Source organism: Bos taurus, chromosome 21 (assembly GCF_002263795.3).
Source record: "Bos taurus isolate L1 Dominette 01449 registration number 42190680 breed Hereford chromosome 21, ARS-UCD2.0, whole genome shotgun sequence".
NCBI lineage: Eukaryota > Metazoa > Chordata > Mammalia > Artiodactyla > Bovidae > Bos > Bos taurus.
The window spans coordinates 56,646,777-56,660,195 of record NC_037348.1 but is presented as its reverse complement, the minus strand read 5'-3'; the positions used below and the strand labels follow the sequence as shown (position 1 = coordinate 56,660,195).

The window sequence follows — 13,419 nt, the reverse complement described above, 5'->3', positions numbered from 1 at the left end:
CCGAGGTCTGCATTGCACAAGCTGACGTCTGGAGTTCGTGTCAGCCAGTTTCCATCCTCCTCCTCTCTCCCACTCCCTCAAGCTCCCCACCCCTTCTGGAAAATCGTTGAGTCTCCCGCGGCTTACCCCAAGCCTCTGCTTCGATGGGTCTGGTTTCCCAATAAATCAAAAGACTCTAGTCCCTGTCGCTGTTTGTCACGAGTTCGAGTCAGTCTTTTCCCAGGGTGGGAGTTACTTTCCCGGGTTTCCCGACGGCTCGGCGAAGTGCTGATGCTCTAGATCGTCGCCCCCGCCTCGGCCCACGACTGCCCAGCCACGGGGACCTCCTCCCCGAGTGGGAAGTAAAGGGTCAACGGGCCCTCCCAGCCACCCGCCCACCCACCGCCCCGCACCCCACCCTCCTGCACTTGCCCGCCAATCGCCTCCATAGAGATGCTGGGAGCCCAAGCGAGGGCGACTGCTCCGCCGGGAAAGGGCTCTCCTCCCAGCGCTGAGCACTTGGTCCTGGCAGACGCCCCAAGATTGTTGTGAGGAGTCTAGCCAGTTGGTGAGCGCTGTAATCTGAACCAGCTGTGTCCAGACTGAGGCCCCATTTGCATTGTTTAACATACTTAGAAAATGAAGTGTTCATTTTTAACATTCCTCCTCCAATTGGTTTAATGCTGAATTACTGAAGAGGGCTAAGCAAAACCAGGTGCTTTCTCTGTAGGCTCTCCAGTGGCTCGGAGGACCCAGGCTCTCCCCTTGTTCCTCTCCACGCCTCGGCTCGGCCCCCCTGGAATAAAAGTCTCGGCGAGCCCCACAGGCCCAGAGGAGGCCGAAGTTCAGGAACTGCTCCTCCGGGGTCCCGCGGGCGCTGAGAGCTCTTCCTCTTTTTCCCCACCAGCTGCTTCTCCTGCCCACGCATCTTGGACATGCCAGGATTCAAAAGGTACGTTCTCTGCTTCGGACTTTTTTTTTCCCTCCAGGGTCTGGAAACCTTACTCAAAACCCGATGGGTGGAAAATGGCTATGGCCGTGATTCAGGCTGTGTCAGGATATTGGAAAAGGCATTAGCTAGTGATGCAATGATATTGTTAATTATAAAAAGCTGCGCCTCTGTAATTTCCATCTTGAAGTCTTCTTTTGGGAGTGGGTATTTTATAAGACAGTTTCAGAAGCCAGCATCCGACAGAGCACAGCAAAAATCTCAGAGCTTGGTTTTCTTCTTTCTTTTCCGAAAGGGCCGCAGATTTGTGTGCCGTTTTTTTAATTCTTTTTTTAATTTAAAAAAAGAAAAAAATTTTTTTTCTTAATTTGAGAGATGAGTTACTAGTTCACTAGCAGTTATTTTGCTGCATCGGCTGTTGGACCAGCGAACAAGCTAGCTGCACCTCCCAGGGCTGGATTTGCTCTATGTCTGTGTGGGATTCACAAAGGGCATGCGACCCAGAAGTCTCGAGCCAATGAAAAGTGGGGACTGCAGACAGAAACGCATGTAAGCAAACATTTTGATATTCTTTAAGGAAATTGCAGTTCCAGTCAAGTGATCCTTCAAACTTGAAGAACTTTATCTGGATTACGTCTGCAGTTTTTATCCAGGGAACTCTTGAGAACGTAACTGCTTTAGACAGATTTTGTGTGTGTGTGTGTGTGTGTGTGTGTGTGCGTGTGTGCGTGTGTGTGTGCTGAAAATGGAGCTGTAATCCTGTCATCCTGGATCGGGGACCAGAATTTCTCTGACAGACAGTCCTGAGATTTGAGATCCAGTTGGTCCCTCTTGGCTTTCCTCCCAGTTGAGGATGGAACACAAAATAGGTGGACCCACCTGTTTTTGAAAGTCCCGGGGACCAGTTAGGAACATCAGAGGATCCCCAGGGTTCCTGTAGTTAATTTATCTTGGAGTTTTCTGGAGTTTTTCATGACAAACGTAACTGTTTGTGACACTGTCAGAGCAGGGATGCTTGGATGTTATTTCATTTTTGGAAAACTGTCTCAATTAGCCTGGAGCTTACTTGGCCCCCAGGCCCCAGCTGGGGCTCTTCCAGGAGGCTGGGCTTGGGGCGGGATCTCTCAGGGGAGACCTGTCCTGGGACTGCCCTCTGGCCAAAGGGAGCGGGGGAGTCAGGGGTAGGGGAGACGCGGGGTTAGCATGCCTTTTCTACTAGGTCTTGAAGTCCACTATGTGCAGTCAGCCTGTTCTGTCTCCAACAAAAATGAGACAGGGTTTTATAACCAACCGAAAGGAAACTTCATGTGAAGAAACAGGAAAACATTGAAATTCATAATATACAGCCTGGAAAATAAATTTGTTATTGTTCTTTCATTCCTTCCAGATATAAATCTGGCCTTTGCAAATATCAAAAAGCCCTGGGATTTGGCTCTGCACTTTATAAGGTCAGAGCTGTCTCCGGCGTTCTAGAACCTGTCTCGTGCAGGCGCTGAGATGAAACGAAAGCTTGTGGACTCTTAGGGTCATTATTCTTCAGATCGAGGATTAGATGAAGGGAGTGGGCTTGCCTCTCCTAGCACCACATCAGGGTCCTGTTTCCTCTGAACCTCACCTTAATTCTGGGGCTCTCCAAGTAGCCCAGCGTTGCTCGTTCCTATGAACCTTGTGTCATGGATTGAGTGAGCTTTGTAGTCTTTTGAACTCTTTTTCTAAAGGGAGGGATTGTAAAGTGAAGGTGTATATTGATCGTAACAGGTCACTAAATTCAAGCAGGTCCCAGGTCCACTGCTTTACTGAAGAAGCCTTTGAGGTCACCTCCTCCAGGAAGTCTTCCCTGACCTTCTCTAGCCCCAGCCTGGCTCTCCTGGTGCTCATTGGGTGTTTCTGTCCATGCCCTAACCAAAGTGTCTAGACGTTACTGTTTCAGACGGCCCCTCAACCCGCTCTCCAGAGCAGCGTCTGTGTCAGTTTTGTAGTTTTTCTGCCTGCAAGGAGTAGTTGCTCAGATAAACCCTCTATTGAACTCAGTAATAATAGCACCAAATAAAGCTCTGTATTTGCATAGATTATTTTAAAAACCATTTTCACGATTTTTAAGTGTCCAGTTCAATAGTGTTAAGTACATTCACACTGTTGTGCAATCAATCTCCAGAACTCTTTCCATCTTGCAAAACTGAAATTCTATACCCACAAACAACAACTCCCTAATCCCTCCTCCCTCCAGCCCCTGACGCCCACCATTCTGCTTTCTGTCCATGATTTTGATTGCTCTCGGTCCCTCATATAAATGGAATCAAACAGTATTTGTCTGTCTGTGACTGGCTTGTTTCACCTAGCATAAGATCCTTGAGATTCATCCGTATTGTAGCACTTGTCAGAATTCCTTTTTAAGGCTGATAGTATTCCATTTATGTGTGTAACACACTGTTTATTCATCTGGTGATGGACACTTGGGTTGCTTCCACCTTTTGGCTGTTGTGAATAATGCTGCTGTGAACAGGGGTGTACAAAAGTCTCTTTGAGCTTGTGTTTTCAGTTCTTTTGTGTGTATACCCAGACGTGGGATTGCTGGATCATATAGTGTTCCATTTTTAATTTTTTGAGGAACCTCTAGACTGCTTTCCATAGTGGTTGTATCAGCATACCTTCTCAGCAACAGTGCACAAGTGCTCTAGTTTCTCCACAGCCTTACTAGCTTTGAGCTTTTTTGGCTATAGCCACCTGATGGATATAAAGTGGATGCACAGTTTCTTGGCACCTCCTTCTAAGTGTCCACTGTGTTCCTTTTTCTTGGGGCTGCCTGGGTCCCCATGTCCTGTCCTCCATCTGGGTCTGTGTGAGGTGCACTCTGGAGCATGTGTGTTCCCTGTGACACCTCCATTCCGGGGAACTCACATGCTTCACATTTGTACTTTCATCATCCGGGGGCACATCGGCTCCTTCACGCTGTAGTCATTTCAGAGTGAAGATGTTCAAAACGCAGGCAAGTCCCCTTGGGTCAGGAGTGAAGGTCAAGCAGTGGTGAATACATTATTAATACCACAGTGGTGGGTGTTAGGTTTGTTCTTTGAAGCAGTCAAACTGTTTATTTTTAAAGTGAAGTGAGAGTTGCTCAGTTGTATCCGACTCTTTGCGACCCCATGGACTATATAGTCCATGGAATTCTCCAGGCCAGAATACTGGAGTGGGTAGCCTTTCCCTTCTCCAGGGGATCTTCCCAACCCAGGACTGAACCCAAGTCTCCTGCATCGCAGGTGGATTCTTTACCAGCTGAGCCACAAGGGAAGCCCAAGAATACTGGAGTGGGTAGCCTATTCCTTCTCTAGCAGATCTTCCTGACCCAGGTATCAAACTGGGGTCTCTTGCATTGCAGGCAAATTCTTTACCAACTGAGCTATCAGGGAAGCCCTGATTTTTTTGTTTGTTTGTTTTTAATGCCACCTGAAGTCATACACTGTGGCAAACAAACAAAAAAACCCAAGGTCCTAGTGTATAGCACAGGGAGCTATAGTCAATATCTGGTGATAAACTATAATCGAAAAGAATATGAAAAAGAACATATGTATATAATTGAATCACTTTGCTATACAGCAGAAATTAACACAATGTTGTAAATCAATCATGTCATTAAAATTTTTTTCAATTATTTAAAAAATGCCATCTAACACATTATGTTGTGTTGATATGTTGATATGAAACCAGTGGAAGGGGCGTAGTTCTCTTCCGGATGGTTGGGACATCTGGCATGTCCCCGGCTACTCGAGCACGCCCCTCACCCTCCAAATACAAGCACAAGGTGGGGTCACCATTGTAAACACACGGGCAGCACAAGATGCAGATATAACCCCAGACCCGGGCGCTGGAAGTGTCTTGGGCGTTTACGTCAACTTCTTACTTCCCACAGGATACTCACCGTGACCGTTCTGGCTCTCTGTCTTCCAACTCCTGGGAATGCACAGGTAAGATTTTTATTTTGTTACTTGTCGTGAAGTATGTTAAAAAACAGGCTGAGGGTGTCCAGCCATGCATTTTAGAATCCTAGGATCGTGTCGTTTACCTGAGCCTAGCTCTTCATTGTACAGAGGTTAAGGCTGGGGCTCAGGGAAGCTGAGACTTGCCCCAGCTGGTGCAGTTTATAAGTGGCAGGGCTGGGACCTTGGTGTCCTGATTTGCCATCCAAGGCTCTTATAATCAGATCATGCTGCCTCATTTGTGTTCATTGGGTAAGTGCTAAAAACTCAAGCATGTTCTAGTGTTTCTGGGCAGTGGTGCCTCTCTATTCTCCCCGTGTTGCCCGTGTGTGTGTATGTGTCCTAACTGGAGGAGGTGGGCAGAGGAAGGGTGACTCAGCTCCCAACCAGTGAAGACCCGGCTCTGGCCCAGACCCCTGGGAAGAGTGTGAAGGGGGATCTTAAGCTCCTGCGGGGCTATGTGGAGAAGCCTGCAGTATCCCTGACTTTACAAAAGTGATGTTTGTGTCAGCTCTTGAGAAATGTGGCAGATCCCTCCTAAGGAGCTCAGGGCAGCCTTTCTGCATCTCCAGCTCAGAAATGAGAGAAGCCCCACCTCTGAGCAGGGCTGAGGGGCCACGTAGTCAAATGGAAATGCACATGCATGTACATGAACATATAGAAGTCAGGACAAAATCACCAACACAGCCCCTCCAACTGTTGGTTTCAGCTGTGTACACCAGAGCCCTGAAACAGGACCAACCAAACACTCAATGCTCTCCCAAACTTTCAGGGTCTAGGAAGGAGATCTTAGAATTTTAATTCACATTTGTTTTGATCACATCTTTTAAATGTTTTTTCAAAATTAAGAATTTTGAAATAGATTTCATTGGTGGTGGAAAGAATCTTGAGAAAAGTAGCAAAGATTTAATGTTTTGATGTGGGCCATTTTTTTAGTCTTTATTGGATTTGTTATAGTATTGTTTCTGTTTTACGTTTCATTTTTTTCGGCCACAAGGCATATGGGAACTTGGCTCCCTGACCAGGAAATAAACCCACACCGCCTGCCTTGGAAGGCAAAGCCCCAACCACTGGACCACCAGGGAAGTCCCACCAAAGACTTTTAGGCCTTGGAAAGGTCTTGGCATTCTCCATTATAGCTCTGTGGTGACAGTTGGCATCTAGATCCAGAGAGGGCCGTGTTTATAATATAGTGTTTATTGCATTATAGGCATGTTAGGCACATTAACAATTTAGTCCTTACAACCACTCAGATGTAAGTACTATCATCCCCATTTTACAGATGAGAAAACCGAGGCATAGAAAAGTTATGCAGTGAGTGGGGGCTGGAGTGAGAGTTGGAAGCCAGTCAGTAGACTTGAACCCACACCTGCACTTAGCAAACGAAGGTTGAGACTTACCACATCTCCTGGTTTTCTGAACTTTATGGCACAGCCTCCTGGCTCATTCATTCCATTTCTTTTGCCCCAAGGCCCTAAGATACCTGAATCCACTCCCAGGAATGCAGCTGAATCTACCATCTCCACATATCAACCCATAGCTCAGGGAAGTTTAACTCCCCCCAAACCATAGGGAAAGCCAGGCAAAACCACACCTCCTTGACTTATTCCTGTAACATGTCAGCTCTAGAGGTTGATTGTTGAGCCCATGAGATTTTTCTAAATGCATGAAGTTGTAACTCAAGTTGTATGGGAAGCCTGCAACCCTCGGGGGCTGTTGAGACCTGGCTATCTCTGGAAGCATCTTTGTGTAATTGTCTTCCTGAGGTTAAAACGGAAGAATTTCCCCAATTCTGTTTCTCTTAGAAAACTGACTACATCACTGTGTAGATTTATTTTATACACAGACGCTGTAATCAGGTACAAGATTTCAGAGGGGCCAAAGAACTCATGCTGGGCACTGGAAAGGAGTTAAATAGCCCCCAAAGAAAGAGAGTAGTTGACCTTAAAGCAATAATATTCTCTCCCAGGAAGGGGTGAGTACAGGGCAAGCCTCGCTGGGCACATCAGATGTGATTAGTATTGCTCTTCAGAACTAGAGCAGGAAAAGGCCCCAGTAACCATTTGCTAAAACTGGGCATTTTGATACAATGATGCGGGAGTTTAAAAAGTGATGCTAGGTGTAAAATGATTGTAAAAAAAATACCTAAGTTATAACACAGATGTTGGTGTTACAAATGCCTTGTTTCTTTACCCATTTCCTGTACTTTCTGTGATGCAGTTAGAATGCTTCTGTAGTAAAAAAAAAAAAAAAAGTAAGTAAAATGACCTCTCCTTTTTCTCTTCCTTCCTGCAGCAACAGTGTACTAACGGCTTTGACCTGGACCGCTCGTCAGGACAGTGTTTAGGTATGAGGCCCTGAAGGTCCTTCGCAGGGCGGGGGTGCAGCCACAGCGCCATCGCAGGGCCGTTTCTCTCTCAGCTGGTGTTCAGTATTGTCAAGTCTGTACCAGCCTTGCCCACAGAAATGGGCAGAAACAGTGCCACGGGATGGTTGAAATCAATGAACTCTTCCGCTGGTCACCTTCTTTGTGCCCAGCACTGGTAAGCCCTGTGCGACAGGGCGAAGATGAGGAAGGCTTGATCGCCGCCATCAAGGAGCTCCCCATCTGCGTCAGTTTCCTAGGACTGCCTTCACAAATTGCCACAAACTTAGGGGCTTACACAGTACAACTATATGATCTTATAGATGTACAGGTCAGAAGCCTGATGGGGGTTCTACCAGGCTAACACTGAAGTGTTGGCAGGGCCTTGTTCCTTTCTGGAGACTGGAGGGAAGAATCCATTTTCTTGCTCATGATGGTGCTGGCAGAATTCAGTTTCTTTTTTCTTTTATTTTGATTGCGATATAATTGACATACGATGGTGTCCAAGTTTAAGGTGTACAGTGTGTTGACTCGATCCACTTATGTATTCCAGTGTGACGACCATCATAGCTTAGAGCTCACACCTCCCTCCTGTCACATAATTACCTTTTTTTTTTTTTTTTGTGGTGAGAACATTCAGGATTTATTTTCAGCATTTTTCAAGTATACAATAGGTATTGTTCATAATACTCACAATACTGTGCATTAGTTCCTTAGAACTTATCTTCTAGCTGGAAGTTTGTACCATTTTACATCTCCTCATCTCTCCCACCCCCAAGCCCCTGATGACAACCATTCTACTCTCTGTTTCTTTAAGTTTGGCTTTTCTGGATTCTACATATGTGATATCTTGTAGCATTTGTCTTTCTCTGTTTGCCTAAACTCATAAATTCTGTTTGCATAATGCCCTCAAGGTCCATCCATGTTGTTGCAAATGGCAGCTTTTCCTTCTTCCTCATGACTGAATAATAGTCATATGATTATTATTAATATTATATTATTCATACGATGATGATATTAATTGATAATAATATCACATCTATCGTTACGAACTTTATCCATTGATGTGCATTTTGGGTATTTCCATAATTTGGCTAGCCTGAATAAATGCTTCAATCAACATAGCAGTATAGATATCTCTTTAAGATTCTATTTTCATTTCCTTTGGATATATACCCCAAATTGGAATTGCTGGATTGTATGGTATTTCTAGTTCTAACTTTTGGAGGGACCTCCACACTGTATTCCGTAGTGGCTACACTGATTAACATTCCACAGAATTCAGTTTCTCGTGGTTGTAGGACTGATGGCCCTGTTTCCTTGCTGGCTGTCAGCTGAAGGCCTTTCTCAGTTTCTAGAGGCCACCTTCTTCCTTGGCCTCTTCCTTGGTCTTCCGCCTGCAGAGCCAACAAGTTAAGTCCCTCACATGTTTCTAATCACATCTTTTTCTGTTGCCTCATCTCGCTGACCAATCCTTCCGCCTCTTCTTCCACTTTTAAGGATTTGTATGATTTCCCTGGGCCCACCCAGATAATCCCAGATAATCCTCTCATCTCAAGGTCTTCTGATTAGCTTTAAATCCATTCTGTGAGTGCATGCATGCTCAGTCACTCAGTTGTGTCTGACTCCTTGGAATTGCAGCTCTGTGGACTGTAGCCCACCAGGTTCCTCTATCCATGGAATTTTCCAGGCAAGAATACTGGAATAGATTGCCATTTCCTCCTCCAGGGGATCCTTACGACCCAGGGATTGCACCCACATCTTCTGCATCTCCTGCATTAACAGGCAGATTCTTTTACCATTGAGCCACCTGGGAAACCCTTAAATTCACTCCATCCATGCCTAATTCCTCTTTGTCTTGTAACCTAATGTAGTCACAGGTTCCAAGTAAGTGAGTGAAATTTGCTCAGTTGTGTCTGACTCTTTGCAACCCCATGGACTGTACAGTCCATGGAATTCTCTAGACCAGAATACTGGAGTGGGTAGCCTTTCCCTTCTCCAGGTTATCTTCCCAACCCAGGGATCAAACCCAGGTCTCCTGAATTGCAGGCAGATTCTTTACCAGCTGAGCCAGCAGCAGGGATGCAGGTTCCAAGGAGGACAATTTAGGGCTCTTCTCCTAGCACGCCATCTAGTGGGGGTGGTAGACCTAGGCGGAGTGAGCTGTACAGAGTGGAATAAAGTCATTGCCAAGATGAGGTGATGTCCCCTCGAGAAGTAAGGGAGAGAGTGATGCCTTCTGTCTGAGGTCAATAAAGAAAGCCTTCATGGAGGTCACATTTGAGTTGGGTGTTGAAGGATGAATAAGATCCCGAGAAATAGCATCCCAAGTGGTAAGAACAGCATCAGCAAAGACCAGGAAGGCAATCGAGTATAGAATAGTGTGCTGTGGATGAAGCATAGAGTTGGGTGTTGAAGGATGAATAAGATCCCGAGAAATAGCATCCCAAGTGGTAGGAACAGCATCAGCAAAGACCAGGGAGACAATCAGAGTATAGAATAGCGTGCTGTGGACGAAGCATAGAGTATAGAAAAAGAATACGGCTCCCATCTTGGGAATGTATTTACCTTTTAAATTATATTTGATTTAGGCCAAATCATCTGTAATCTCTGAGCTTAGGGTTGAAAAGAATGATGGGTAGTGAGGAACAAAACCATGACTTGGAAGCTCCAGGCTCCTGCTTTGACTCAAGGTGAAGGGGCGTGAGGATGTGCCAGTGGATGCAGAGAAGGATGACAGCCGTCTTCCCTGGCCCCCCAGTTTTAATGATGACTTCAGGCTTACAGCTAGAAAATGGAGCTCCATGTTTCCCTTTGCTGAGGGGGGAGTTGGCACGAGTCTCTCGGAGGAGGTGGCGGGGTGAGCTGTCAGGATTCAGGGCCCTCTCCCCCAGCCTCTGGTCCCACGGAGAACAGACCCCCCAAGGTTGGTGAGAGGGTCAGGTCAGCTGCTCCTGCTGGCAACCCAGTCCAGGCCTCCTCTGTTCCCTGCCCAGCCAGGCTGATTTTCTAGAGAACCTACCCCCACCCCCAAACCCCACCCCCAACTCTAGACACAACAGACTGAGCACCAGCCTGGCTGGAAGCGGGCCCTGTTTGTTGGCACCGTGTGAGCTGACTCTCAAGTAAGTCTCCACTTTCCTAACAAGTAACTCACTCTTGGCCAAGCCTTGTCTTTTTGGACACAAGGGACTTTTTCTCCCTGCCTAGCTGTTATTTGGAATAGAATTGAGTACAATGATGAGAACCATCCCAGTGTTTCCTGAGTGTCGTATGGACACACAAGAGTACCTGAGATGCTTTTGGGTGATACAGCCACAGAAAAACACTCTTTATTTTAATAGTTTTATATTTTATTTTTACTCTTACCTTCTATTTTTCACAATTGATAGTGTTTTTTTTTCATTTGCTATCATCATGTAAGATGAAAAAAATATGCACACTTGGGTTTACAATGTGGATTCATTTAGAGAAAAGTGTTAAGCATGTGGGGCTTCCCTGATGACTCAGTCAGTAAGGAATCTGCCTGCAGTGTGGGAGACGCAGGAGATGTGGGTTCGATCCCTGGGTGGGGAAGATGCCCTGGAGGAGGAAATGGCAACCCACTCTGGTATTCTTGCCTGGGACATCCCATGGACGGAGGAGCCTGGTGGTTTACAGTCCATGGGGTTGCAAAGAGTTGGACAGGACCGAACACATGATGGATTGGTTAATTGGGTCAAGCATGTGACAGTCCAGGGTAGCGGGTATTTGATGACTTGTCAATTTGATTCAGTTCAGCTAATATTTGGGTAGTACCAGATGGTGATGGGCCAGGCACTGCCCTACGTATTTGGGAGCAGATGCTGGTAAATCATGGTTGGGGTCCTTCCTGGTGCTGTCAGCACAGAGCTCTGCTTCAGTTTGCACCATGTGGCTGAGGGGCTGCTAACACCTGTCCTTTCTGTGGCTTTGCAGATGTTGATGAATGCCGGACCATCCCTGAGGCCTGCCGAGGAGACATGATGTGTGTCAACCAAAACGGCGGGTATTTGTGCATCCCCCGAACGAACCCCGTGTACCGAGGGCCCTACTCCAACCCCTACTCCAACCCCTACTCAGCTTCTTACCCAGCAGCTGCACCCCCGCTGTCAGCTCCAAACTACCCCACCATCTCCAGGCCTCTCATATGCCGCTTTGGATACCAGATGGATGAAAGCAACCAGTGTGTGGGTGAGTAGCCCAGCATCCTAGGCTTCCTCTAGGCTGGCAAAGCCACGCTCCTGTCCAGCAGGTCCAGCCCAAGGTCGTCTCCAGAAAGCCACTTTGTCTTCGCTTTATTTTCATCTATATATTCACCTATCTATCTTATCTATCATCTACGTATTTATTATCTACCTACCTATCTGTCTTTCAATTGTATCTATCATCTATCTATTTGAAGACCAAGCTCATGTTTTTTCTCTGTTCAATAACAGATATATTTGGTCAAACATACTAAGTGAATCCCAGAGAGAGGATCTAAAGATCTAAAAGGGACCAGCTTTCTAGAGCCTTCAGCATCACACACCCTTGAATGGAATGTTTGCTCCTGAAAGAAAAGAAGCCTTGAGGGACAAGGCCAATTGTTCTGGAAAGAAAGTGGGTTCCTTGGGTGGGGACCAGTCTTTTGACCAAGCGGAGCCTTGTAGATGGGAGCTCATAGTGTGAGTGGATCTTGGGGAAGAAGGAGATGCCATATGCCATGAGGTCCCCAGGCTGTTGGCAAGTGTTGTGATGGTGCCTGGGGGAGTGCTGGAGCTCTGTGGGCCAGTGTGGCTTTCGTGGAGGGTTACCCAGTATCCCCCCTCGTTGCTTTAGCTTTGGTTGGACCAAAACTTTGCAACTGTTTCCAACATTGGAAGGTGGGTCTAGAGTGATGATCGCTCCAAAGTTTTTTGATCATATGCTCCATCTGCAAAATCTTTTTGAACCTGGACCCTTATTACACGCATGTTTATAAATTACATACATATCCTGTTAGTCTCATATGGTTTGAGGAGTGTAAAGCATATGTGAGACATAGAAAATTTTAAAGAATGTGATCAAAATAAAATATGAATTGAAATTCTAATATTTCCTTCCTGTGCCCTGGAAGTTTGTGAGACCATCAGGGTACTTAATGAGATTGATGTTGGTCCCATTCCAGGGCTCTGAAGGTGGCGTTGTAACCTACTGCTGGGGAGGTGTGTTGGTGATTTTGTCATGTCTTCTATATGACCATGCAAATGAGTGTGCATTTTCATTTGACTACATGCAAATAATATGCAAACAATGTGTCTTTCAGAGCAAAAGGGAAAATTGGATACGCCTTGTCCAAACTTCTCTATTCTTACTGATCTAAAATATGTGTGTGTGTGTGTGAGAGAGAGAGAGAGAGAGGGACAAGAGCTGACTGATGGTCACGTTGAATATAGATGAGTGTTCAAGGAAAAAGAATACAGGACCCAATCAAGTCACGGACTGAAGTGCTGGTGGGGAAGATAGTAATGCACTTCCTTATGACCACTAGGACAATAGGCCAGTGTAACTGAAAGGGACTTTAACAGTCTTTAACCACAGCCTCTTCATTCTATAAAAACGGGGATGTGGACTCCACCAAGAAAGGTAATTACAAAGGTAGGATGGGGGTCCTGCTCTGCTGACAGCAGCCTACGTTTTCCTCACTCGCCTATGTGACTGCTCTCATTTGGTAGAAAAGGAATGATCTGGAAGAAAAGGCAGAGAAAGAGAGTTGGGGGGTGGGGAGCTGCTCTTCAGGATGTCCTGTGGGGCTGGAGAAGCCGAGTGACCACGTGCACATCTTGAAGTGAGGAAGGGGTTGTCAGGACCCTGTGAGTCACTCCAGGATTTCAGCGGGGGCGGGTCTCGGTGGCCGTGAGGCAGTCCCGCAGACCCCTTCTGGGGGACAGCTGGGAACTCCAATGCGACCCCTCCCCTGAAGCCCTCTTCCCAGGATCCCAGCACTGGAGAATAAGCACGCGGCTGGGAACCCTATTCATCTCCCGGTCCCTGTGACGTCAGCACTTTTACGGCCTCCAACCTGTCTCACGGGAGATGCGGAGCCTCATAATGGCCCTTTTGTAAGGAGAATACAATCCAGGAACCCTAGCGAGGACTGGCACCGGGCCGTC

At 46.6% G+C, this 13,419-nt stretch overlaps 1 protein-coding gene across 3 annotated transcripts in view; it reads left to right on the top strand.

Moving 5' to 3' along the window:
- The first annotated feature begins 426 nt into the window (after nt 1-426).
- The window catches only part of FBLN5 (fibulin 5), a 92,686-nt gene continuing 79,693 nt past the window's right edge, over nt 427-13,419 (top strand). The window contains exons 1-5 of one of the 3 annotated variants that reach the window (XM_005222224.5): nt 427-547; nt 710-931; nt 4,836-4,890; nt 7,198-7,249; nt 11,225-11,479. In XM_005222224.5, coding sequence (XP_005222281.1) covers nt 915-931; nt 4,836-4,890; nt 7,198-7,249; nt 11,225-11,479 — 379 coding nt within the window. In that variant the 5' untranslated portion in view covers nt 427-547; nt 710-914. 3 annotated transcript variants of the gene reach the window in all.